Source organism: Podarcis filfolensis, assembly GCF_964270895.1.
Source record: "Podarcis filfolensis genome assembly, chromosome: 9".
In the NCBI taxonomy this organism is placed as follows: Eukaryota; Metazoa; Chordata; class Lepidosauria; order Squamata; family Lacertidae; genus Podarcis; species Podarcis filfolensis.
Window position 1 is genome coordinate 68,076,058 of NC_139610.1, and position 27,155 is coordinate 68,103,212.

General features: G+C 41.9%; 1 protein-coding gene and 1 long non-coding RNA gene across 10 annotated transcripts in view; both read left to right on the top strand.

The window, feature by feature from the left end:
* The window catches only part of RUFY3 (RUN and FYVE domain containing 3), a 50,103-nt gene that overhangs the window by 17,708 nt on the left and 5,240 nt on the right, over positions 1-27,155 (top strand). For 3 of the 9 annotated variants that reach the window (XM_083571296.1, XM_083571298.1, XM_083571299.1), the window contains exons 2-14: positions 7,191-7,364; positions 8,723-8,840; positions 9,320-9,421; positions 12,014-12,137; positions 13,692-13,753; positions 14,880-14,945; positions 15,052-15,121; positions 16,274-16,366; positions 17,125-17,211; positions 17,926-18,093; positions 19,473-19,570; positions 23,796-23,915; positions 25,521-25,644. In XM_083571296.1, the coding sequence (XP_083427422.1) occupies positions 7,191-7,364; positions 8,723-8,840; positions 9,320-9,421; positions 12,014-12,137; positions 13,692-13,753; positions 14,880-14,945; positions 15,052-15,121; positions 16,274-16,366; positions 17,125-17,211; positions 17,926-18,093; positions 19,473-19,570; positions 23,796-23,915; positions 25,521-25,644 (1,406 nt within the window). Of the gene's footprint in view, positions 1-558; positions 613-7,190; positions 7,365-8,722; positions 8,841-9,319; positions 9,422-12,013; positions 12,138-13,691; positions 13,754-14,879; positions 14,946-15,051; positions 15,122-16,273; positions 16,367-17,124; positions 17,212-17,925; positions 18,094-19,472; positions 19,571-20,359; positions 22,121-23,775; positions 23,916-25,520; positions 25,645-27,155 lie in introns of those variants that run through there. The other 6 variants (XM_083571297.1, XM_083571300.1, XM_083571301.1 and 3 more) reach the window with 4 other exon arrangements.
* LOC310742580 lies at positions 25,651-26,824 on the top strand. Its single transcript, XR_014538577.1, has 2 exons — positions 25,651-26,331; positions 26,702-26,824. It is a non-coding gene; the product is annotated as an uncharacterized lncRNA (long non-coding RNA).

Consider the following 27,155-nt stretch of genomic DNA (forward strand, 5'->3'; position numbering starts at 1 on the left):
TCCAGCGCGCAGTGGTTAATTTTTGTTTAATGGAAGGGGTGCTATTCCTGCATTGCTAGAGTACTGAACATGGTACTACCAATAAATTTGGCTATATTTAATTGCAAGCAATATCTTAAGATTTGTTTTAACCTGGTGCCTTACCCTAACCTTGGTTCAAAACAAGGGAACAGATTTCTTCCTTTTATTTGGAGGGATTTATTTCTGAGGTGGTTCTGAAAAGTACCATAAAACGTCTTGGGTAGATTTTTATACCTAGTCAGGCAGGTTATAAATCCAGTTTAAGCATATCCATGCCACTTGATTTAAAATTAATGTGTTTGTATGACTTTGAAGGCTTTTAAAAATGATCCTCTCATTGTGTTTAATAAATTCAATCTGTTGTTTTATGCAGACTATACTAACTTATGAATTTTTAAATCTTTAACCCCTTTGGTACGTATCTGGTATACCAACCCCCCTTTGTGTTCCTTTTCTTATCTTGATTTTTCAGTCTTTTCTTTGAATCATGGCTTGCATGACATTTTTCTTTCTTTTCCTTTTTCGCTGTTTGCAAAGACTCTTGGGAGGATTTGACAGATTTGGTGGAGCAATTGCGCGATGATACAGAAGGTGCGTGCCACACCAACATCTTTCAGCTATTATTTCCATTTCATTTTCAACTGGCTTTTCTTGTCTGTCTTTGAGCTGGATCACCAGGTACACTCCAGTGATAGCAACTGGATCATACATGTTTGTAACTATATTGTGCTGACCTTTCCTTTGTTAAAATGTTTGTTTTTCCTTTTGAAAAACCAGTTGCATGTATTATTTTCTCAGAATGCATCCATACTGATATTTATTTTGGGGAGTGAGAGTTAGCACAGCCCACATCAAGTTCCATGGCTTGTTCACTGTATAGCAGGCTACTTCTGAAGCTTTGGGGGTGTTTTTATACATGGGCACAAAGGGCATAAAGGACCATACAATTTCCTACATGTGGTTGGAAGACCACTTCTTCACTTTCTTACTTCCCAATCATTGTTCTACACCACTTCCTTCCTTATTGCCGGTTTCTAAAACTTGTGCGGAATTCGAGTCGTCGTACCTGTTCACCATAGATATCTTGCTGGTTTCTTCTGATAATTTTATGCAGCAGAAGCAAAGTGTGGTGCTTTATGATCCCATGTCTGTTTCATTTTTCCTGGCACACTGCCTCAGAATTATTGTAGTGCAAATGGATGCACAGAGTGCATGTGTGGGATTGTGCAAATTCATTATCGCTGTAGAACAAAATACTGTGAGGAGGGAATGTGTATATTCAGGAAATGCCTCCATGATACCAATAAGTGTGCCTCCGCAAGACAAATACGGTGGAACCTCAGTTTTTGAAGATAATCCATTCCAGAAGACCGTTCGACTTCTGAAACGTTCAAAAACCGAAGATCAAAGGGTGGTCGGCAAAATCCATTGAAAAAATGGAGAAATGTGCCTTGGAAGCTGTTTGACTTCCGAGGCACGTTTGAAAATGGAAACAATTACTTCTGGGTTGTTGGCGTTTGGGTTTCGAATTGTTCGTCAATGGAGGCGTTCGAGAACCGAGATTTGACTGTAATCCTTTATAGAGGGTGGGGATTAAATGGGGAAATGGCACCAGTGGAAGGGGATCTACTACTTGTGTTGAGATCCTGATCGGATTTCCTCCCCTTGTGTTGTTGTTTTTAATGTGGGAGATTCTACCATAACCATGAGTCTCCCACCCTTGTGTCTAGTTGTGCCCTAAGGCGTATTTTATTGCTGTCTTAAAGAGTTCTGTTTTCACCTAACCTTGTTGTACATATGGTGTAGTTACTCATGTTTTGTTTAGCATTTAGAGCTACACTTGCTTTGGTTGACAGGAAGAATGGGGATGTACAGAGGAAGCAAAATCCCAGAAAGAGGAAGGATGGCAAACATGACCTTTAGACCTTTCTCACAAGATATGTTCTATAGAGCAGCAAAACACACATTCCATGGAGTTGTAAAAACATTTTTTGAGTTGGGTCACCTTGAAGTGAGAAATTCTTAGGTTGTAATCCTGCACATGCATACCCTGGAGTGAACTCCATTAACTTCTGTGGGGCTTTCTTCAGAATAGGATTGTGCTGTTAAGAAGATTGAAAAAATGTTCATCTATGTATTACACATTTGAAAGCAATAACATTAAATGCTGAAGCTGCTGAAGGAAGCAAAGAATAATGGTACAGTCTAGCGCAGAAAAAGCTGATGAATTGTTAGGCTAGAATTGCAAACTGATATGGAAATATGAGGAACTGAACTTTAGATTGGAAAATGAGAAACCAAAATTGACAGATTTGCCCATCTGTAACTTGCCCTGGCCCAAACCTTTGCCATAGATTTTGTCATGCGAGTTTCAGGTTTTTCCTGTGGAAATTGGGGAGAATCTAGTTTATGAATCCACTCCACTAACAGAGGACATTGTCTGAACAAGGTGAGGTAGCGGTTCAAAGAGCTCTGGGTTCAGATTTTGAGCTTTTTAGAACCAGTTGCAATAGTTGTTTTAGTCAGGCAGATGTTTTTATCTGTTCCTGTTTGCCTCACTGCAGAACTAAGATCAGGCTTCCTAAAACTTGGCCCTCCATATGTTTTTGGCCTACAACTCCCATGATCCCTAGCTAGCAGGACCAGTTGTCAGGGATGATGGGAATTGTAGTCTCAAAACATCTGGAGGGCTGAGGTTGAGGAAGCCTGACTAAGATAGTTATAGCATCCTAATCAACAGAGGATATGGTTCATGGGGACAATGCCCAGTGTTGCCTGCTCAAAATGTAAGGGAAGCATTTGCAATTTGATTACAGTTTATACATTCTTTGCAGTGAAAAGAATCCATTTTAAATCTGCCTTCTGCTTTGACTTATTTAAACAAATGCATTCATGTCAGTGTATTAAATTATGTTGCTTTTCCATTCCAGAGTCCTCACTGTCTGTCCTTGTAGTGACTGCAACACAGTGTACTTTCAAGTGGGTTTATATTAACAAAGTAGTTAGCCAGCTTCATTCAGCAGCCTTGTTAGTTATCTGAGAAACTTCTTACTGTTGCAGTTTTGACTGTCTCTCTCACATGTATGCATTTATATGTTGATATGATCTTCGGAGTTGGTTAGGAATACAATGTCTGCTTTGTAGCTGGACTTCCTCCTTTGAAAAATATGTCAGGGAAATCCTCTGTTGGAATACAGTTTCATAGTGGCTGACATCACTCTTTCAAGACAGATAAGTTGTTTTGCAAATCCCAAGATCTATATTGCTACAATAAAATTGTATTGTACAATAAAAGTAGAGAGAATGTCAATATGGGAATGTCAGTAAATAGGCAGATTCAAATTATATGTGATTAGTTTGTCTTGTCTTCGGAGGCAGAGGAGATGATTCATTGGGATATACGTATATCATATATTTGATAAATGAGATCAAATACACTTCTGCAGATTTCATTCCTCCAAAAATAGTTATAATGTCTCATTGGTCAACAACCAGCTTTGCTTCATTTTGGGAGCACATTTCAGGCATTAATCTGTCGTTGCTGCTCTCAGTTTTATATATTGAGATAATCAAATGATAAACTGTTGTGTTTCTGATTAAAAGCATGCACACATTTGAGCTTCATCTTGCCATTCAAATTTGACCTCAGTGCATGCATTTGTAGTCCAAGACCAAATCTGCTTTCCATCTATACCCTTTTGTCCTTGTTCCCACCTCCCAATGCATTGATTCATATATTTTAATTTCGCACGAACAGGCCATGCATGGAGGAGTCAGCTGACTGACGTGTGCCTTTCTTTTAATGCATCCACCCAGGAATTGCATAATAGCAAACATCCAAGAATTCTCTATTGACTACAAGCTTGTGTGTGCATACTGTACTTTATGTTCAGTCCTAAAGTGACAGGCTTTCCCTACTCAAAAATAGGAAGATGGTTGTGGGAGAAATCAGTACAGTTACATACAGAGAAATCAACAGGGGGGAAATGGTTATGCCAATAAAGGCTGAATGAGTGAGTGAGTGAGTGAATGAATGAATGAACAGGGGGAATGAATGAATGAACAGGGGGAAATGAAGCAGGGAGATCTGCAAAAATAATTGTTCTTCAGTTTTCCAGTATTGCAGAAACATTTTTATTTTTATTAGAAGAAAACATGGCTGCAGTTGTCATTTCTGGAGCTCACTGGAAATCGGCACGACACAACTGGAATTAAGAGTGATGTAGATCATTGTGGAAGAAATTGAAACAAAACAGTAATATACACTGAGATCAAATTTTAAAAAGCTTTGTAGAAATAATTGTTTTTCCGTTTTCAATTGTCAATATTTCACAAATCTGTCACACCCCCCCTTTCATGTAAAAAAATACCCAAACCAACAGGGCTGTGGAAGCTCACCAGAAATAGGCACTACTGCTGTCCGAGCAGTTCTGATTTTAGGAGGATCTAGAGCAGTGGTTCCCAAGCTTTTTTGGCCATGCCCCAGTCGTGACCGACTCTGGGGTTATGGCGCTCCTCTCGCTTTATTGGCTGAGGGAGCCGGCGTACAGCTTCCAGGTCATGTGGCCAGCATGACTAAGCCGCTTCTGGCGAACCAGAGCAGCACATGGAAACGCCATTTACCTTCCCGCTGGAGCGGTACCTATTTATCTACTTGCACTTTGATGTGCTTTCGAACTGCTAGGTTGGCAGGAGCGAGCGATTATGATTGGCATAATCATTCCCTCCCAGCAACGCGAGCTCACCCTGTCATGGGGATTCGAACCGCCGACCTTCTGATCGGCAAGCCCTAGGCTCTGTGGTTTAACCCACAGCGCCACCCGTGTCCCCTATGCCCCACCTAAGCATCTCTAAAATCCTGATGCCCCTCCTCTGTGATATAATTCTTATTCAAAAAATGAACTCCTATTCACGTGGAGGAAGTCTAAAAGGCCATTCCTTGTTAATAACTCATTCTCGAATTGCCCCCCTTAAAAATCAAATTGTCCCCCCTGTGGGGCATGTGCCCCACATTGGGAACCACGGATCTAGAGGGCATAGAAAGGGGAGCAGCAAAAATGGATGCTTGAGCCACTTCCAGGAAAAAACTGTCTGCTGTTTCAAGTAGTGTGGTTTGGAGTTGTGTTTTCCAAAACTCAATGGGTTATCTCTAGATTGAAGAAATCCAAAATTTCACAGGAAAGTTATCCGGACAGGAACCATTTGGGTGGGGTGCCATGTGGACGACCTTACATAAAAAGGACTGCTAATTGCTTTAAATGTATATTAAACTCAAGTGTAGACAAACCCTTGGTTAATGTTGGAGCTCACACATATTGCTTTTAATTGCTCATGAAACAGAATTCTGGGCAGAAATCCTGCTGATATCTTTTTTTTGGTTTAATTTGTTAAATACTGCTTGCATGTAATTTGTACATATACTTTGTTTGTACATATACTTTCTTCAAATTTAATTGCTTATGTAATTGGCTTGACTGGCCATTTCCTGAGACATTTATAACCTAATTGTGAATGTGTGAGTTAGCATTACATGCAAAGGCATTTTCTTGTGTAAAACAGGCTTAATTTAGAACATAAATACAGAGTCTTAAAAACTTGCTTTAAAAAAATGTAAAACAGAGGTTAGGGATTTTAAAAAGGATGCTCAAGAAAATATCTAAAACAGCCTAATATGAGGTGCTTTGGAGAATGTTTGGTTTGGGTCTGAGTCTTAATCCTGATATGAAAAAAATGAAGCTATTGGACCAAGTTTGGAGACAAAGAGGTACAGCAGTATCTGTTAGGGATATATTTTTAATTTTTTTAAAAAAGTACTGTCTATAATTTTGACAGACATGGATGACACTTTCAGGCTTGTTACTCCTTCTGAGGGAATGGATCCTGCCAAATTTCAAAAGGATACCTACAGTTGTTTTCCTACTAGGGCAAGATTTAGAATTTTGAGGTGGATAAAGAAAATGACTTGATCTCTCCTATTGTTTTGTGGGCAATTTTGTAGGGAAATAGCACCCACCAGAGAGAGGTGCTCCTAGATAGGAAACCTGCCAAATTACAGATGAATATACTGTATCTGGCAGGGTTGGGTTTTTTTATGTGCTAAGTGTCTTTAAAGTTGGGTGGGGTTTTTTTGTGGGGTGAGGATTCGCTTCCCTCCCTGCTGTTTTACAGGCAAAAACATTATCATGAAAATGGTATACATTGTAGAATTATCTCTAAGAAAGCAGTCTGCAGCTTTTTCATGAAGAATGGGTGTAAAAGCTATTGAATTATTTTGAATAGGGTTGAGGGGAAGCCTTAGGCTTCTGTTCTGCCCTGTTGGCACTAAAAGTCATAGGAACTGAAAGCAAAACTGATTTGACAGGAGTGGATGTGTGAGTATGTGACTAAGATGCAAAAGGACCTTAGTATCCCACATTTTCCCAGCTTGCAGTACTAGCAGAACCAGCAAAGAGCACAGATAAGAACAAGATGATGCAAGATACAAGGTGATAATTGTAGCATCCCTTTCCCAAAACACTGTGATAGGAGAGCTCTGGAAAAATCATTCCCTCTGATTAGAAGAGTTTGGATTTGATATCCCGCTTTTTCACTACCCGAAGGAGTCTCAAAGCTGCTAACATTCTCCTTTCCCTTCCTCCCCCACAACAAACACTCTGTGAGGTGAGTGGGGCTGAGAGACTTCAAAGAAGTGTGACTGGCCCAAGGTCACCCAGCAGCTGCATGTGGAGGAGCAGGGAAGCGAACCCGGTTCCCCAGATTGCAAATCTACTGCTCTTAACCACTACACCACACTGGATCTAGAAGCTAGATCTGTCAGTCACCAAAGAGCTGTATCCTCCTCCCTCTGCCCATTCTGCTGTTTTCCTTATGGCTAATTTCTCTAGAAAATCCCTGCCACAAGTCTCTTTAAAACCTTTCCCCCGGAGACACTCAGTTTTCCTTTGTTTACCAATTTAAATATTCCCGTAACTGAATCACTTTCGGCTCTGTCTGATGTGCTGTTGTTGCCATAGTTTGAAAAAACAAGACCTAAAGCTGTGGTTTCTACAAATACTCTGCCTTTCAGTATCCATAGTGTCCCTTATGTTAAAAATAACAGTTGTCCATTGAAAATGATTTTCCATCAAGGCATTTTTCTGACCAAACCTTGCCTATGTGTTTTGTTGCAGATCCCAACTATCTCATGGCTAATGAACGCATGAACCTGATGAACATGGCTAAGCTGAGCATAAAGGGCTTGATTGAATCTGCTCTTAATCTTGGGAGAACTTTGGACTCTGACTATGCACCCCTCCAGCAGTTTTTTGTAGTGATGGAACATTGTCTCAAACATGGCTTAAAAGGTGGGTGATTGTGATGGCAAACCTACTAGAGGGATTATGTCCACAATATTAAATTGCTATTCCACTGCTGCATGTGGTCACTTTTTTTTTGGTCCTATGCACAAAGCTGCCCACAGAAATAATACTTATGTGGGTGTGATTTTATTTAGCATATTTTTATTTTGCCCTTCTACTATTTAGGTCTTCAAGGCAGCTTACAAAGATGTTAGAATAAAGTTGTTTTCAGTCAAAATAGGCAGGGGCAGGTTTCTACGTGAAGGTGTTCCCACCCCTTAATTCTCTTAGGGCCTAGAAGAAATCAGCAGACTTTCTCACACAGTGCTTGCTGTCTGTTCTGGAGGTCCTGTAGCAGGACAAAGAGAGACGTCTCTGTAAAGTGTGTCACCCCAGAACAATATGGGAGCAAAACGGAGAAGTGTCCTGGTCACAGCCATTCCTGGCACACAGTTCTCTCTGTAAGCAACTGACCTGATGGCACTTAAGAGCCAATCACAAGAGGAGAGAGAGAGAATTGCCCTCCTGCCTGCTGATAATCAGGTTCTTCAGAAAATTGAGGTTCTGGAGCCAAACCCGGCCCCTGAAGGGATGCCAGTTGGCTCACCAGTTGCAGCCTAAAAGGGGGTGAGTGTGCAAGTGTTGACTCACAACCCCTCCCTCACTTCTCGCAGGTGGAAAAATAGTTCCTGTCTCATCGTGCATACTGTAGCAGAGACCTCTGTACTTGTTGCTATAGAGCAGTATTTTTTCATTAAAGGCCTAAGCAAACATTTCTTTTACAATGAGTCTGAATCCTGGGACAGGAACTATTTTTCTACCTGTGAGAAGTGAGGGAGGGGTTGTGGGTCAACACTTGCACGCTCACCCCCTAAAGTGGATTTCTAGCAACTTCTGTTGCCAAAGATGCCTCTTCCTGCACAACTCTTATACTTCTAGTACTCACCATGAAGTTGTTACAGTAAGTGCCACACTTCTTAACAACAACGAAAAAGAGGTGCTGAGTACCCCCTGGGGGGAAAGCGCTTCATAACACCATTTGCTGAAAAACTGCACTGGAGAGACACTGAAGTCTGAAAACAGAAAATGAGAAAAGGAGGAAGAAGAAATGAACTGCTTCTTTCTTCCCATAATTGCATACCTGCTGCCATCTGCATGGCTCCTTGTCTGAAATAATTACACTGTTCGCAGAAGGATTATAGAACACAACAGAGCATAGGATAAAGGTGAAGGAGCAGTGTAAATGGATTAATATTTTGGGTGGGCTGTTGTATATGATTTGCATTTCTAAGGCAATTCACATGATCCCATTGTACTTTTAAGATGCTGATTCAGATATAAGGAGTAACAATGCTTTTATCTAGCCAAGAAGACTTTCCTGGGCCAAAACAAGTCATTTTGGGGACCTCTGGAGTTGGTAGAGAAGTTTGTCCCTGAAGCTGGAGAAATCACAGCAAGTGTTAAAGATCTGCCAGGGTTGAAGTAAGTGAAGACTTTTGTCTACCCTTTCAACAAGAAGCTGGTCAGGCATTTGCCAGGGATGCTGTAGGGCAGTGACCATCAACCAGAACTCTATTCATCACACAAATAGTTAGCAACTTGCCCAGCTTTCCACAGCTTCTCTGCCTTCAGTTTAGCTGCCTGTTTCCTGTCATGTCTGAACCGGACTAAAATGTCAACTCTGTGTGCGGCAACAATGAAACAGGCAAATTCAGCATTGCAAATGAAGAGATTTGAAAGCAATAGCAAATTTTAGAAATCTGTTGGGCCATATTTGGAATATTATGGTTCTGATTCCCCCAACTAAAAACTAATTTTCTTGCATGGAGCAAGAAAATATCATCTTAGTGAGCTACAGTCTGCATCACTAAAATAAAATATTGTCTCTATTTATTTTGGGTGTGGAAGTTGGAATGTAGATTATATAACAGCATATATCTTTTTGTCTCTGTGATTGATAGGACGCCTGTGGGTAGAGGAAGGGCATGGCTTCGCCTAGCTCTCATGCAGAAGAAGCTTTCTGAGTACATGAAAGCCTTGATAAACAGAAGGGAAATTCTCAGGTTAGTAGTTTGCTGTTTCTTGACCCAGAGAAGCCTTGCTTTCAATAAAAGGGGATTTGTTACATAAGCAAATTGTTCTCTGTGGGTATCTTCTCTGTATTTATAATTTGACTCATTGTTGTTCTGGCACTTCCAGAGGTTGTTTTGATAGCAGCATGGGTGGAATGTATAATCTTGTTTGGAGACTTGCTAAATTGTCATAATTTCTTTGAATACCTGCCTGCCAGCATTGAGGGCTCTAGAAAGGAACTCAAAGGTTTCCCGTAGACATGACTTCACAGTACACCGAGAAAAAAAATGTGTACACTATCACAAATTTATGAAAGCACTTAAAATTTTGCTAGACGTTTTACTGTAGAAAAATAAGATAAACAGGTTCCTGTCTGCAGGCTAACCTTGCATATGAAATGAAGTGAGACTTAATCTTGCTGGCAGCAAATGGATTGCAGTTCAGGAGAGGGGGAATGCACAGCAGCTGCCCGTTCTAAACTCTGTGGGTGTGTTTGTGCATGCACACATACACATTCTCTCTGTTTGCTCTTGAGCCACTATAGGTCAGAAATACACGTATAGAATCATAGAGTTGGAAGGGACCACGAGGATTGCCTAGTCCAACCCCCTGCAAATGCAGAAATCTTTCACCCAACTTGGGGCTTGAACCCATGGCCATGAGATTAAGAGTCTCATGCTCTGCCAACTGAGTGTAGACTATAGGTAGATAGATTCAATGTAAATAATGCATGCGGTGATTGCCTTCTGTCTTCTTTTAAAAGAATATAGTTATGGAAAACCATTTCCTTGCTCTTAATGTTTTCGGAATTTTGAATTTTTCTCTATTTTTACATGCCTGTTGGTTATTCACAATGACCTTGATGCAAGCAAGCCATTCAGACTTCTAACGTGGGCCTCCTCTTGCACATGTGTTATGATCCCATCCTGTACATGCGGTCTCATGAGCCATGAAAGAAAAGTTTCAGTTTTAATCCTGAAATGACGCCATGGCAAATACTGGAGCTTTTCTACCATAACCCCAAGTACCGCATTTTTCGCTCTATAGGACGCACCGGACCATAGGACGCACCGGACCATAGGAGGGGGAGAACAGGAAAAAAAAATTCTCCCCCTCTCTGCACAGCGCCCCTTCAGCGAAGCGGTAGGAGAAATGGAGCCCCTTCCATTTCTCCTCCCGCTTCGCTGAAGGGGCGCTGTGCAGAGAGGGAAAACTGTGCAGCGCCTCTACAGTGAAGCGAAGCCTGGAGAGCAAGAGGGATCAGTGTGCACCGACCCCTCTCGCTCTCCAGGCTTCAGGCGGCTATCCACAAGCCTTCGGAGCGCAGCGGGAACTCCTGCTGCGCTCTGAAGGCTTGCGGATAGCTGCCTGAAGCCTGGAGAGTGCAGCGGGAGTTCCTGCTGCGCTCCGGGGGCTTCAGGCGGCTTCAGCGAAAGCAATGCGAAGCCTCCGGAGTGCGGGGGGAGCTCTCCCTCTGCGCTTCGGAGGCTTCGTGTTGCTATCGCTGAAGCCAAGGAGCCTGCATTCGCTCCATAAGACGCACACACATTTCCCCTTAATTTTTGAAGGGGGAAAAGTGCGTCTTATAGAGCGAAAAATACGGTACTTCCCGCACTTACTGCTATTTTATTTTAATATAACATCCAGGATGAAGAAGAGCCCTATAAAACTTGCTGACTTCTTTCATAGAATCATGGAACTATAGAGTTGAAAGGAACCTTGAGGGTCATCTAGTCCAACCCCCACAATGAAGGAATTCTGTCTACAGCTGTCCCAGGGTGGGCGCCAACCACCAACCGTCTGGCTTACAGACAGACACACTGACTCATTGCGCCATTTCTGAGCCAGTGTTGTAAAGTTTTGATTGGTTGACATTTTGGTTTATTTATTTTTTAATTTTGAAGGCCTATAAATGATATATTTATAAAATTCACTTTATTTTGCAATGAAAGTGGCAGGAAAATAAAACTTTAATCAGTTTATCTTCCCTTTTGCAAGTTCTCAATGGACAAAAGATGGGGCAGCCATTATTTTTTCCATACAGTGCCACATAGCATCATTCCCTGGGAGAGGCATTTTCGTTCAGCCACTCTCAAAGTGCAGAGTAGCCAGGGGAGTGTAATTAAGCTGCTTAGTGAATGAAAAATGTTTGTAGAAGGAAAGAAGGCATTCCTGGCCACCTTGTATAATTGTTTGCAATAGAATACCCCCTCCAAAAGCAAGGTATATTCATGCCCCTCTGAAGTTATCAAAATTGCCCCACAAATCTCTCTGTATATATTGAGGGATGAAGGATCTGTATCAAACCCTAATAATCCTCTGCCCCATTCTCCTAGCCTTGTTTTAAAGTTTGAATCCCTGCTTCCTGTGATTGAATAATGTAGATAACTGAACAAGGATTCTTTTGCAGAGTGACTGGCTTGGCTTCCACTGCCTCCTGGCTAATCATCACAAACTACAGTAAAACTTAAAAGCTTTCTTATCAACTCATCCGCTAGGCTGAGCAGTAAATAACCATGAGTAGATTTGTTGAAGTCTGGAATATAGTGATTTGACAAGCTTTATCTCAACTTGTTTTGCAGTGAGTTTTATGAACCTAACGCGCTAATGATGGAAGAAGAAGGTGCCATAATTGCTGGTCTTTTAGTAGGTCTGAATGTAATTGATGCAAACTTTTGCATGAAGGGAGAAGACTTGGATTCACAGGTGATGGATATTTTGTTCCCCTATATATTCTCTTCAGTTGTGTCCATTTGGCTCTTGAAAAAGGAAAAAAAAAGGGAAAAAATGCATAACTGGGATGCAATTTGGCTAGTCAGTGGCTGCTACACAAATCAAGATTCAATGAACTCTAAAGGCTTTCCCTACTGGTTGAGTTTTTTTGGCTTATGGAACTAAGATACTTTGTGGTATGGTTTTGTATTTTCTTGGCATTTATCAGTGAAGAGGGTTTTTGTTTTTTTAGGTTTTACTGTATGTCTGTTTCCATTTGAAACAATATAGCTGTTCTCTGCACATCTCTAAGCAGCTGTTTTTTCGTTCTTGTTACTCGTTACTTTAAACTAGTAAAATAGCCTGTTAGTTTCTTTTCCTTCGTTCTGATTTGAAGTGAAAGCAGAAAAAGGAAGTCGTCTCAGAACCAGGTGAAAGCATCCTCAAGGGAAAATCTGTACTTTGTGCTTTAAAAAAAAAATTCTGTTGTGTTGAGCAAACACACATTTTTCTGTACAGAATTACAATTTTGAAAATTTAAAATATTGACTTGCTCAGTGTTCATGATTTATTCTTGGACTTCTGAGAAAGTCCAAGTATGATAGGAGGGAGAGATGTGAGGGTAAGTGAGGGGCATTCAAAACATCTATCTGCACGGACAGCTGACTGAAGATGTCAAGCTAAGCTGCCCTCCTCAAGCAGTGTGCAAGTTCTTCCATACCATGGGGCCTAGAAACCTGCATGTTTAAGAAAGTTTATGGGATCCATACTCTTTGCTGGCTTCTAGATTTATGGACATAGAATTGTAGAGCAGGAGTCACCAACATTTTTAAGCCTGTGGGTACTTTTTCAAATTAGAGAAAGTGTTGTGAGCACCACAAAGGCACTGCACCCAAGTACACATCACAGCTTATTCTGTTAGCTACAAAATAATGCTTTTTCAAGTCTAATTTCTGAATAGTAAGCATTCCCTGTGGGTGTCAGGAAAGTGATATGTGCACCTGCAGGTGTTACGCTGGTGACCTTTGTTGTAGAGGACTGATAACCGTGTCTATTTTTGAACAGAAGTAGATCTCATTTGCATTTTCTGTTCATATATATTTGGTTGCCGCCTGGGAAAAAGTGTGTCGGCTATGATCTGTTGTCCTACCCTACTTCTAAGACGCTGTCTGCAGAAGAACTGGACTGATATTAATTTAAATATAGTTCCCATCTTCTTTGGGTAGCTGGGTTTCATTCTTAGTAGGAAGAAACACACTGATGGCACACTGCGGCCATGATCCAGTGAGATGAATTATTCACTTGCATGCAGTAGGGTGCTTTCACTGGGGTTTCCCCCATATGTTTTCATTTCGAACAGCTGTTTAAAAGACCATTGGTGATGTGAGAGCTGCTGCTGAAAAAGTAGAAAATAGGAAGATCTGAGCACGCAAAGCTGGCTCATCTACCTGATTATTGCCCATGTAATCATAATAAGGCACTCAATTTTTCATGCAAGAAGAAATTTAGTTGTGTTTTGACCTGAAGCATTACTGACTTCTCTTGTAGGTTGGAGTTATCGATTTTTCAATGTACTTAAAGGATGGGAACAGCAGCAAGGGAAGTGAGGGGTAGGTAATCTTTCTCTGGACTAGTGCATCAGAATGTTCTGTGAAACTATATATTAGTTTGAACTTAACAATTATGCTGCTTTGTACTTTCCCTCCTAATAATAGCCCCAGCATTCAATTACAGGCTTAACACAATCTCATTAACCTTTTGGGAGACATTGTAACCAGTATATAAATTCAAAACTGTTTTGGGGTGGGATCTGCTAATATTAGTGTTAATATTGAAGCCTTGAGGGTTTACTTCTTTCCTGAAATAGGCTGTTCTAAAGTGATCTGAATGCCAAAATATTTAGCTCTGAAGTACAGAAATGGAGCCTGAAAACACGTGTGCCTATATTCTTTTCTGTTAAAGAAATATAATACAGCAGCTGTGACTTAACTTACACAGATGCAAGATACTGTATGAAAAGGTGTTGACAGAAATACTAGCACAGTTATTAAATTAATGTCCCCATTGGTTACTACTCCTGTCACTTTATTGTTTAGTTTTTTTAAAATAAATTATATTTTGCTTTTGTCATGTTTGCTATTCATCATTCTCACTCATACATACTTGGAAATCAAGGTTTTGCTTTCAGTGGTTCAACTCAAGTCTTGTTTGAGCTTCTAAACTTACAACATGCAAACCATGGTTTGGAGCTACTTGTCAGCTTTTGAGTTTTCTCAGCACTCAGCTTGACGAATTCACTTCTGTCCTTGTGGTACAGCACTCTCTGGATTTTGAATGCTGGACGATGAATGATGATCGTAGGCTTGTTGATTGAGACATCATACCAAACAATAGCTAACAGAAACTTTGGTTTGCAAACACATTTCAAACCATGTTTTTAAATTCTGGTTTGCTACCTGGTTATAAGCCATTGTTTGTCCATTCAGATATCACACCAAACTATACTTAAGCTTCTCTAATCATGGTTTGGAATAATGTTGGAATTAAGTCCAGTTTGTCTGATTGTTATGGAATGGTGTTATAATGTTTGCTAAACTACAGTTGCTTTCAGTCTTTTTTCTTTTCATAAGTACAACGACAATAGAACGAGTCCCCTACCTCCCCATCTGGTTCATATGTATTTGATATATAATATTGAGCTGCTATTGCTTATTATTAATTGTGTCCCAATTCCAGAGATGGTCAAATTACTGCAATTCTGGACCAGAAAAATTATGTGGAAGAGCTGAACAGACATTTAAGGTAATGTGTAGTTTTCCTATATAATTATGACCTGTAAAAGACTTGGTTTGTTAATGTTGAGTTCTTTCATTTCAGTATAATTACTGCAGGTCTCTTAATTTCACAGTGCCACAGTCAATAATCTGCAGGCGAAAGTTGATGCTTTAGAAAAATCCAATACTAAACTTACTGAGGAGGTAGGTAGAAATCAAAGAAATGTGCTTTTTGTTCATGTTTGGGAGGGAAATATGTTTCAGGCATTAAGTTAATTAGGGCTGAATGTTTGATAATTTTTCTCACATGGAGGGAATACCTCTTTTGTAGTGGAGCATGATGAGGCAGATATAAAGGTAAAGGTAAAGGACCCCAAGAGTTAAGTCCAGTCGCGAATGACTCTGGGGTTGCGGCGCTCATCTCGCATTACTGGCTGAGGGAGCCGACATTTGTCCGCAGACAGTTTTTCCGGGTCATGTGGCCTGCATGACTAAGCCACTTCTGGCGAAACCAGAGCAGCGCACGGAAACACTGTTTACCTTTCCGCCAGAGCAGTACCTATTTATCTACTTGCACTTTGATGTGCTTTCAAACTGCTAGGTTGGCAGGAGCAGGGCAAGCCCTAGGCTCAGAGCAAGCCCTAGGCTCAGTGGTTTAGACCACAGCGCCACCTGCGTCCCAAGGCAGATATGGAACCCTGTAAAAACAAAAACAAGCATCAAAACGCCTGTGTGTATGCAAATTGTATGCATATTTTAGCAAGTTAATGCAGGATGGCTGACCAGCTAAAAACCCAATCCTATTTGTATTTACTCAGAAGTAATTCTCAAACATTTTACACGTAAATAATACAAACCAAACAAATAACATTATGGCCTGGAGATGTCAGGTAAAGGACTATTTTGGTACAAGACTTGGCAGACACCTACCCCAAGGAAGGCATATGTTGGTAAGGACAGGAATCATGAGCATGAAATGGTAGGTTAGAGGAAGCAGGAATATGAAGTTGTGGGCAGAGTGGTCCAAAAGGCCTGATCAGGGAGTCCAGCACAGGTTTAGGGAGCATGAAAGCCTGGGTAGCTTTGGTTCTTCTTTGGTCTTGGTTTGAGGCCATTAAGAACTGTCAGGACCAGAGGTTGCTACACCTTTCTTGAGCAACCCGTCACAGCTATCTTCTACTGGCCAACTTTTGTATATGTAAGATTTCTCATGATTTGTCTTGGCATTCAGCATTAGGAGTTCCGCAGTTGCCCTAGTCCAAGTTCATTTTAACTCTTGACCAAGGAAGCATCTGTAGAAGTCACAAAAAGTGTTGTTTTTTTCACTTGTTGCATTGTTCTCATTGACACACACAGCTTGCTGTTGCAAACAACAGAATAATAACACTGCAAGAGGACATGGAGCGAGTCAAAGAAGAAAGTTCATATATTTTGGAATCCAACAGAAAGGTCAGTTGTGAGAGTGTGTTTGTGTGTGTCTAGCAACTGCAGGTAGATCATGTCCCACTGCGTCACTACCATGGAGTTGCCTGTACGTAGTGCAACTTACTTTTCTAGGACCTGAAGGCATTTTACTGCAAAGCACCTTATTTCTCCTGTTCTCTGCCCCTGTTATACTGTTATCTGTCCGGTATGTGTTTTGACATGCCAAATTATAGAGCTCCCCTTGGAGGACTTGGGGTGCAGAAGGGTCCTCGTGCTGTCATTTGCTTGCATGCATTAGAAGAAGAAGAAGAAGAAAAGTTTGGATTTGATATCCCGCCTTTCACTCCCTTTAAGGAGTCTCAAAGCGGCTAACATTCTCCTTTCCCTTCCTCCCCCATAACAAACACTCTGTGAGGTGAGTGGGGCTGAGAGACTTCAGAGAAGTGTGACCAGCCCAAGGTCACCCAGCAGCTGCATGTGGAGGAGCGGAGACGCGAACCTGGTTCACCAGATTACAAGTCCACCGCTCTTAACCACTACACCACACTGACAGACATTAAGATCTGAATGTACGCTATCCATTGCGAACACACACTGATGTTTAAATAATTAGTGTGGCCTTAGGTATCCTAGTAGCTACACAGATAAATTAACAAAGATGATGTTTTTGCATGAACTTAGCCAAAAGAGAAAAATCAGAAGTAACATCATTTAATCATTGTGATATTTGTTGAGTACCAAAAACACAACGACAAACCCCCATTGCTTTTCTGATTTAACAGCAGGTACCCAAGCAAGACAGAACTGCAGATGGACATGCCCTTAGTGAAGCCCGGAAACACTTAAAGGAGGAAACACAGCTGCGGCTGGTAGGTGGCACAACTCAATTCTCAGGTCTAAGAGACTGTTACAAGCCCTGGATCTCATGCTGTACTGACATTTTCCCATATTAATGGAGAAGTAGCATTCATGGTACGGAACGCGGGTGACGCTGTGGGTTAAACCACAGAGCCTAGGACTTGCCGATCAGAAGGTCGGTGGTTCAAATCCCCACGACGGGGTGAGCTCCCGTTGCTTGGTCCCTGCTCCTGTCAACCTAGCAGTTGAAAAGCACGTCAAAGTGCAAGTAGATAAATAGGTACCGCTCCAGCGGGAAGGTAAACGGCATTTCTGTGTGCTGCTCTGGTTCGTCAGAAGCGGCTTAGTCATGCTGGCCACATGACCCGGAAGCTGTACGCCGACTCCCTCGGCCAATAAAGCGAGATGAGCGCCGCAACCCGAGTCGGCCACGACTGTACCTAATGGTCAGGGGTCCCTTTACCTTTACCTTTAGCATTCATGGGTAAGCTGGATTCTACTTAATCAGATGTGAGAAACATCATTTTGATAAAGTAGAGCGGAGCCTACAAAGGCTCATCTCAAAATAAATTCAGTAGCATTCAATGTGCTAAACTAGCACTGCTGCTCTTCTGGATTTGTATAGAAAATTCACCTTTCATTTTTTGTGCTGGAGGAATGGACAGTGTGGGTAGATTTTTCATATTCCAGATTTCATATGCTGTAAATGTGTGTGTGTGATTTAGGATGTGGAAAAAGAGCTTGAGGTGCAGATTGGAATGAGACAAGAGATGGAACTGGCCATGAAGATGCTGGAAAAAGATGTCTGTGAGAAGCAAGATGCACTGGTGGCACTCAGGCAGCAGCTTGATGATCTCAGGGCCCTAAAACTCGAACTTTCCTTCAAGCTGCAGGTAAGCAAGCAAGACCAGGTTGGCTGTTAGGTAATGACTCACTCCTCTTAGCTTTATGGTGGAAAATATGCAGGGTTTGGATATGAGACACCAAGGTTCAAATGCTTGGTCAGCCTGAAGTTCAAGAAGAGGACCCTCGGCATTTTCAACCTCACTTGGCTTGCATGATTAAATGTTATTACCTCCCCTGAACTCTTGCGGCATTGTAGGCATAAGAAAGAAACATGGTGCTGTAGTGGAGGACAGCAGTCATCTTGGGCCCTGCTCTGTAGGGTAATTTAAGTGTGTTTCTCTGTGAAAGGACACTTAACATCATCTCTGTCCTGCACTGTGCTCCTTTTACAATTTCTCCACATGGAACTATCTGGGCTGCAGCAGATATCACAACAGCTGCACCTTACCTCTGAGTAAGAGGTTGGGAAAGGGCTGGGCGGATTTGCGCTCTTTCCTCTGTCTGTCTGTCTCTCGCTCTCACCCCCCCCCCCCAATCTCTCTTGCTAATTTTTCCATGCCATGGTTCAGTGTTGCACATGGAGTGCTTATAACTCAGCATTTGAATTCAGGGCCTGTTGCTTCTCCCTATTTGGTTAATCATAGTTATAGTAATACCATTTAGTCTTGCACAAGCTTTACGTAGATAAGATCAAAAGCCTTGAAGTAAACCTTGTGTCGAGAATCTTAAAGCCTTCGAATTTAACTTACTGTATTTTAGCCGTAAACAATAATTCTAATGTTCAAAGTGTATTTAGAATAAAGTAAATTATTTACATTATGTTTACATTATTTACAATAATGTTTGGTCCCAGCTCCTGCCCACCTAGCAGTTCGAAAGCACGTCAAAGTGCAAGTAGATAAATAGGTACCTCTCCGGCGGGAAAGTAAATGGCGTGTCCGTGCATTGCTCTGATTTCACTAGAATTGGCTTAGTCATGCTGGCCACATGACCTGGAAGCTGTCTGTGGACAAACGCCGGCTCCCTCGGCCAGTAAAGCGAGATGAGCGCTGCAACCCCAGAGTCGTTCGCGACTGGACTTAACTGTCAGGGGTACCTTTACCTTTACGCCACTTCAGCACAGCTTTGTGAAGCTGGTCGTTGCAATTCCAATTCTGTAGTGAGGCACTGTGGCCAGGAGTGTAATTTGGCAAAGACCATGCACTCAGCCTATTCTTGAAACAGGACTTGAACTCGTGTCTCCCTTTTTTTGTCATCTGGGCTTTCCAGGTCTTCATTTTAAAATCACTGCAACTGTTCAGTGTTTATGCATTTTTCTCTCAGTTTGGTACTTCAGCAATAATCAACAATACTCAGTCAACAGCAAGATACAGGTGACTGCTGCATAAATAAATAAGGATGGTGTTGTGATTTTTTGCCTTCCTAGAGTTCTGACCTGGGAGTGAAACAAAAGAGTGAACTAAACAGCCGCTTGGAGGAGAAGACAAATCAGATGGCTGCTACCATTAAACAGCTCGAACAAAGGTAAGATTGAAACTTGCTTAGTAAGCAAAACACAAAGTTGGTCTTCAGTTGGGGTTTTTTTTAAAGTACATATTTTTTAGGATATTTGAAAATGGAGGTTAAGCATTTTCAACATGGTGCACTACAAAGCATTACCCTGAAGAAGCAGACAGAAGTAATTTCCTCCTCCTCCTTTGCGTATAGTGAGAAGTTAGGTAAAGTGGGCTGATTATCCAATACATAACCTGGAAAAAGGAATTTGGCCTAGTGAGGACTGCATGGCAGTCATGGGTATGGCCACATCACACAAACATGCACTGTTTCTCACACATACATACGCAAGATACGAAGCTCCTCCTCCTTCAAATGATCAATCTCATGACTGGGGAGGGGGTGATTCGCATTCCCATCAGGCTGCTGGACTTGGCAGAAAGATTTAAACCATGCCTACTTTCATTCCCCCCTTTTTTTACTGCTGCTGCCAAAATTGAGGAGTTCTTGATGAGACCAGAGAACTTGTTTGGAAGGGCCATCCCAAACCAGGGTGTAGCTGCCCCTGTTTGAACGCTGAACCTTGCAAGTACACCAGATTTAGCTATACTTATCGCTATATCCACTGCTGTTACTGAATGGAAATCAAGACGGGTTTCTTAACACATACATAGTTGTTGTTTGTATTTTCAAGAAAAGCATTGACATTGAATTATATTGTCAGATACCTGTTGAATTAACTGGTGTTTTCTTCTGCTGTCGATTTCCTCCTCTTCTCTCCCTCCATTTCCCCCTTATCATCTCCTTATCATCATATAGTGAAAAGGATTTGGTGAAACAGGCAAAAACCTTAAATAGTGCAGCAAACAAACTGATTCAGAAGCCCCATTAGGCATTTTTTTTTGCAGCTGGTCGCCTCACAACTCTTGACATCTCAGCTCAGTTATGAGGGGAAAGCAAAAAGAGATTGAGAATTTAGATGTCAGACTTAAATGTTGTCACCTAAAGTTGACTTGGAATTTGGTGGATTTCTTTTCCTTTCTTTTTTTAAGCATCTGTTTTGTTTGGAAATAGAAAAGGTAGCCTATAATCTTCCCTTAGTTATTTGTTGCTTAAACTTTACTAAACTACAAATGATTTGACCAGAACCTACTCCATAAAATCATAAGTAAAAACAGATTTGTGGGTCTGTACATACAATTGATACCAAGTGTATACAGCACAAGCTTTTTACTCTTGACAGGATATTGGAAAAGTGTGAAGCTTTCCCCCCTGAAAATTCTCAGATTCGCGGGAAGCTGAGGTAGTTCCCTCTGTTTCCCTGTTGTGAAGTGTATGAAGAAAATACACACATGGAAGTTAAAGCAGTTGGGTGCCTGCTGCAAGCCATGAACGTTTAGCTTTTCTGTCCCATTTGATCTCAAGACCAGGACAAGCTCACGTCGGAAGAACTTTCCATTAGAAGGGCCTAGTCCTTGTTTACCAAAGGCTTGTCTGCATTGCACGTTTCCCACCCCCACCCCAACTGTGCATTTATCACAAATTTATGTAGACGGAAAGTGGGTCTGATATGCACAGTGTGCTCAGCACACAGCTCAAAGGATGCACCAGTTCACAGATATTGTGCGTCCAACCACCCCAGCTGAAATGGGGCGAGATTACACTGTTTTGCTTTGTAGCAGAACAAAATGTGTTTCTGCTTGGACTTGCTCTTTTCACCTTCTCTTAATTGCATTTACATACAATTGTCTTGTTCGGTGTCTTTTCCCACCTGCCCATTCCGATGATCCCACAACCCCATTATTTTGATATAATCCACTGTACATGGACGTAAGGAAATATCCAGAGGAGGGCAGTAATAATACAAAACAAATAATGCAAACCAAAATTGTAACGAACTGTAACCAGAATATTTTGCAGTGCAAGGACGCACTAAGACAATGCGCCAATGCCAACCCTTTTGCATTAGAGAAAAACATATTCATTCAACCCCCTCCAGTGACATGGATGCAATGCCTAGTCGCTAGCTATATTTTAAAATGGAAAGCCCTTTTTGTTTCTGCATTGCCTTCTACCTCTGCCTTCATTTCCCTAAAAAATAAACAGTGGTTCTCTTTTCTAGAAGGACTCTCATAATAGGTGTGTGTTAATCTTCTCTTCCTCTTTTAGGAAAGATGAAATAATGTATTTTGCAGAACAGTTCATTATGGTTCTTACCTTGTTTAAGAGGATGAATGGAACTGGTAGTGTTTTACTGCTGGTCAGTCATTGACTCAGAGTAGCTACAGCATACGATAACTAGATCGTTATTGCTTAAAGTTGCCTTTTGATCTTGTTGACTTTTGATTCTAAGTGTTTGGTTCAAACAGGGGACTTACCGAAAGACCGACTAAAACCTAGAAAGCATAGGAAAACACCTTGCTGGAACTCAAAATAACATCATTTTTTTGTTTTGGGATTAAATTAGGGGTCTTTCTCGTGACTGCAAGAGTTCACTGTGCTAGTCCCTAAACAGCCTTTAGTGTGTAGAGTCATTATCAATACTCGTCCAGCTGTCCAAATTAGTTTTATAGTTTTAAATAGTCTGTTGTTCTTTTTTAAGTTCCCTCCCATGGAAATCTCCTGTTTTGTGTTCAAGCAAAATGGGGAAAATTGACTTTTTAAAAGATGGGGGAGGGGAATAATTGGCTGATTTTAGAATCTAGGGGGCTGAATCTTACTCTTGTATTCCTTGTAAAACTGGCAGAGCAGCAGGTGTTTTGCTCTTTTCCTTTAAAGTAAGAATCCTTAAGAATTACACTTTGGTGTGGCATGTTTGTAATTGTACCCAGTTAATTTGGAGCAATGTCTATTTAGGCACCAATTTAAATTCCATCCTAAAGTAAACATGTTTCATTAAAATATCCAATTTGGTGGCGAGGATTATTACGATGCCACACCCCTCTTGTAGTTAGGATTTACCTTTCACATGAGCAAAAGACACTTGGCTGGCTTCACATAGGCTGCGCTATGATTATCATGCTCAGAGAGGACAAGGGAACAAATACACAACTTCCGAATTCTAGCCCATCATTCCTTCTGTTTAAAATGTCCTTTGAAGTGATGCTTCAGAGTCATACCTGGTTCCTGCTAGTTGGCTGTAGGATGCCTTAGTTTGAGTGAGAACAGAGGATGGTCCCTTGGAATAGTGGTTGGAAGCGGAAGCTGTCGCCATCTTAGGCCTTCAGAGAATGGTCTGGTGGACTTAGTTCTGGTTAAGGAAGAGAAAATGTTATTTTGCTGATTGATCTTGATGGTGATTTGCTAATGAGTCAGTCTCCTCTGTCCCTCTCTTCTCCACACCGTTGGCTTGAATTGCTGTGCTTTGCCAGCCACTCACCAAGAAAGGGTCAGGATGTCGAACTGGACACGATACAGTTCTTCATACTGTTGACAGTTTGTGTCGGTGGGATTCTTTCAAGGAAGTGATGCCCCATCAGCATCCTGAGCTGGTAAATGGAGGACTGTGCCATATGCCTGATTAAATCACGTTTGAGTCTGTTCCAAGATGGTATTTCAGAGGTAGACTGGAATATGTGATAGCTCCAGAATTTTTGCTGAGTGACTGCCTCTATTTGTCCACCTTACAGTTAGGCCACTGTGCTGAGTATATGCCACATAGCTGGTGAAAACATGCAGTCAGAAATCAGCCCCTCTGTTGTGAAAGTGCATTTCTCTCCCTGCCCCCCCCCCATTGCAGTGATGCCTCAAGTAGGTTGGGAAGCCTAAATACTTGTCCACGACTTTGTATCCACTCTGGATCCGTGTGTGTTTAACCTGATGTAACAGTTGTGGAAGAGACCAGACAAATGCACTAATTTCTTAATATAGTAGGTAACCCATGATGCAAGTTCCAATTACTTGTATAAAGCTGCAATGTAACGTAAATTTAAAAGAAATGACTTACAAATACTGTGTAATTGAGATTTGCTTTGACTATGGATAAAAGTGATGTTTTATGTTTATCATCTAATGACTGTAAACTGTAGTTATAGAATAAAAAAAAATTGAAAATAGAAGTTTCTTCTGCCTGGTTCACCTCCATTTTGATTTTTCTTTAGATTTCTTTTGGTTCCCCCTCTCACTTCCTGTTCCCATACGTTTCCTCTCATCTTTCATTGGGCTCAGTTTTTTCTTTAATTTATTGTTTAACCTCAGTCTTCCTCCCCACCATGGCTTTTGTTTTTTATCACAAGTTCATGTGGCTCAAATCCAGATTGCAACATGCAGAGAAGGAGCGTCAGTCCCTGGAGGAAGACAATCGGCTCTTCAAGCAGGAGTTTGGGGATAAGATCAACAGCCTTCAGATGGAGGTGGAACAGCTCACCAAGCAGCGGTGAACAGAACTGATTTATTTGTGTGTGATTTTATTGAGCAGCCTTTTTCCAGCTCCGTTGGAACAGTTTGCATGTTCTGCGTATTTTGCAGGGTTCCTCACAGGTTGTCATAGCAAGCCTCTCCAAAACAAGGGTGACATTTTGAAATTTCCAAACTCTTAAATTCTTGTTTGTGTAAGTCCATATACATCTTTTAGTAGAACCGTAGAGCTGTAGAGTTGGAAGGGACCACTAGGATCATCTCGTCCCACCCCTGCAATGCAGGAATCTTTTGCCCAACGTGGGGCTCAAACCCACAACCCTGAGGTTAAGAGTCTCATGCTCTGTCAACTGAGCTGTCTCAAAGCTTAAGGCTGAAGAAGAGCTTCTTCCCATTTGTGTAGCCAGCCAATGTAAGTCAGTACAGACGGACCTCGGAAGTCGAACGGAATCCGTTCTGGAAGCCCTTTCGACTTCCGAAAGGTTCTGAAACCAAGGCGCAGCTTCCGATTGGTTCCCAATTGCACAGGCATGCCAGAAACAATAGCAGAAGCCATACCGGATGTTCAGCTTCCAAGAAAAGAAAAGAAAATCAGAACACTTCCGGTTTTTGATCATTTGGGAGCCGGAACGTTCAACTCCCAAGGCATTTGGGAGCCGAGGTATGACTGTAAGTCATATGGCTTTTAAGAGTTGTCTCCTCCATCTTCAGCAGTGGCCTGTGTGCTGTGTGCCTAGAGATCTGCCTGGATTGTCACCCATGTGTGGGCCACTTTAGAAGAACCACAAGTGAATGTATTAAACGATGCCCACACAAACGGGCATACTCATTCACCACTCCTTATGTTCTTGGCCTTTGTGATACTCGTGCACAGCTAATACTGATCCTCTACCTGCTCATGCGGGAGACATGAGAAATCGTAAGCTGTGCATAGAACCTGCAAGTCTCCATGCAGGGGAAGTGCTGTTGATGCGCACTGTTCTTGTGTGCAGTGGTGAATCATGGCTCATGTGCCTCTGGGTTTACCCATGTCTTTCTGTGTTCACACTGAGTACATAATGATGTATTCTGTCATGGATGCCTTAGCTGAGATTCTTGCATTGCAAGGCGTTGGACCAGATGACCCCCGGAACCTCTACAATTCTACGATTCTATGTGCTCTGGCAAAAATGAAATGAAATTGGTCAATGCAGGAACATAGGAAGTTGTCTTATACTGAGTCTGACCATTGGGCCATCTGACTTAGTGTTGTCTCCAGTGGCTGCCTGGGGCTTCTGACAGGAGCCATTTCCAGCCCCACCTAGAGATGCTGGGGATTGAATCTGGGACCTTTTGCATGCAAACCTGATGCCACACTGCTTAGCTGGGTACCAGCAAGGCTAGCGGAGTCAGAGGAGGGCAAGGCATTTACATGCCTAAGGGAGGGGTTACAAAGTCTGGCATTGGCATGGGCCAAGGGTGCGACTCGGATGCGATGCTGTTTTCTTCAGAGGGGTCGTTTTTGAAATTCTCAATCTGGAGCATAAAAAATAGGAAACCTTTCCTTCTTTCAGTGGCCTTTTTTATCGGGTCAGTAAACGACAGCTTGTCCTTAACACACTTTCTCTCCACGCTGCTACTCCAGGGGCCAGCTGGAACTGGAACTGAAACGGGAGCGAGAGCGATGGTCACATTTCCACCCTGGAATTCAAGAGAACAGAAGCTTGCACAGCCAAAGCAAAGGATTCCAGAAGGCCGGATTTAAAACAGTAATGTTCTTCTTCTCCTTCTTGGTGCTTAACTGTAGCTTTAATTCAGTGACTCTTTTTAACCTTTTAGGATTCTTCTTATTTTACTGTTGTTGTTGTTGAGGTTTGTGTTTCCTGTTGGTCACAGTGAAGCTAAAGTCTACTGTAACAGCTTGCGGTGAGTCAAAGCTGGTGAATTTCCTGCATGGACATTGCTATGTTATTTAAAAGGGCAGAGACCCAGAGCACAAATGTGCATTAGCTAATTTGTAGGTCTAAATGTAAATTTAGGTCTTTGAGTATACTTATTTGTTTATTTATAAGCTCTTTATACACCGCCCTTAAAAATTAAAAAATCAGGGTGGTGTACAGCAATATAGAAACCTAAAGGAATATTAAAAGCAGTAGAGAAAAAGAATTACCATTGCTGGCTGCTCAAGAATATTTTAAACAACTATATCAAGAGATGTCTTTAACTCAAAAGTGAGGGTGCCGGAAAAGTGTCCCACAGCATGGGACCTGCAACGTTTAATGCCTGACTTCCTGTTGATTAAGATGGTGAGTGGCTAGGGTCTCACTAGCACTGTGGCAAGTATTGTGGTTTTTTTAAGTTAAAAAAACAGATGGGGGAAGGGGCAGATGACCTGGAGGTTGGCCCCTGAACTGCTGCTGATAAAATTCCCCTGTGTATGTGCAAATTGCATGTAGGTAAAGGTAAAGGTAAAGGGACCCCTGACCATTAGGTCCAGTCGTGACCAACTCTGGGGTTGCGGCACTCATCTCGCTCTATAGGCCGAGGGAGCCGGCGTTTGTCCGCAGACAGCTTCCGGGTCATGTGGCCAGCATGACTAAGCCGCTTCTGGCGAACCAAAGCAGCACACGGAAACGCCGTTTACCTTCCTGCCAGAGCGGTACCTATTTATCTACTTGCACTTTGACGTGCTTTCGAACTGCTAGGTTGGCAGGAGCAGGGACCAAGCAACGGGAGCTCACCCCGTCGCAGGGATTCAAACCGCCAACCTTCTGATCAGCAAGTCCTAGGCTCTGTTGTTTAACCCACAGCGCCACCCGCATGTAGGTAAAAGCAGCCTGCAAATTGTCCATCGATCCTCATGTGCGACGATTGCAGCTGCCTGTTTTGGTGCATGCATATGAGTAGCTGCTGCTTTTCTGCATTTGAGCTTACAGCAAAAAAAAGGAAGAGGTATATGCGGGTGTACAATTGTTGTGTGCATGCCCCTGCCTCCTGGCCGGCTTTTAAGACTCTGCACTGCTTACAGAAATTTTAATATAAGCTGTTCTGTGAATTTCCAAAAATTTTAAATAAATCAAGATCAGTTCAATTCTTGAGAACAAGAGGACAGTGCCTTCTCATTAATGGCCTGTATTCTGTGAAACTCCCTCCTTTTAATTGATGTAATTTTATTTGATATGCTGTGAAGGGAGGGTGGGGTGTACTGCCTGAATCATATTTAAAAACACCACTGTTTACTTAAAAAGAGAGATTTAAATAGAAGGACATTTTATTGTAA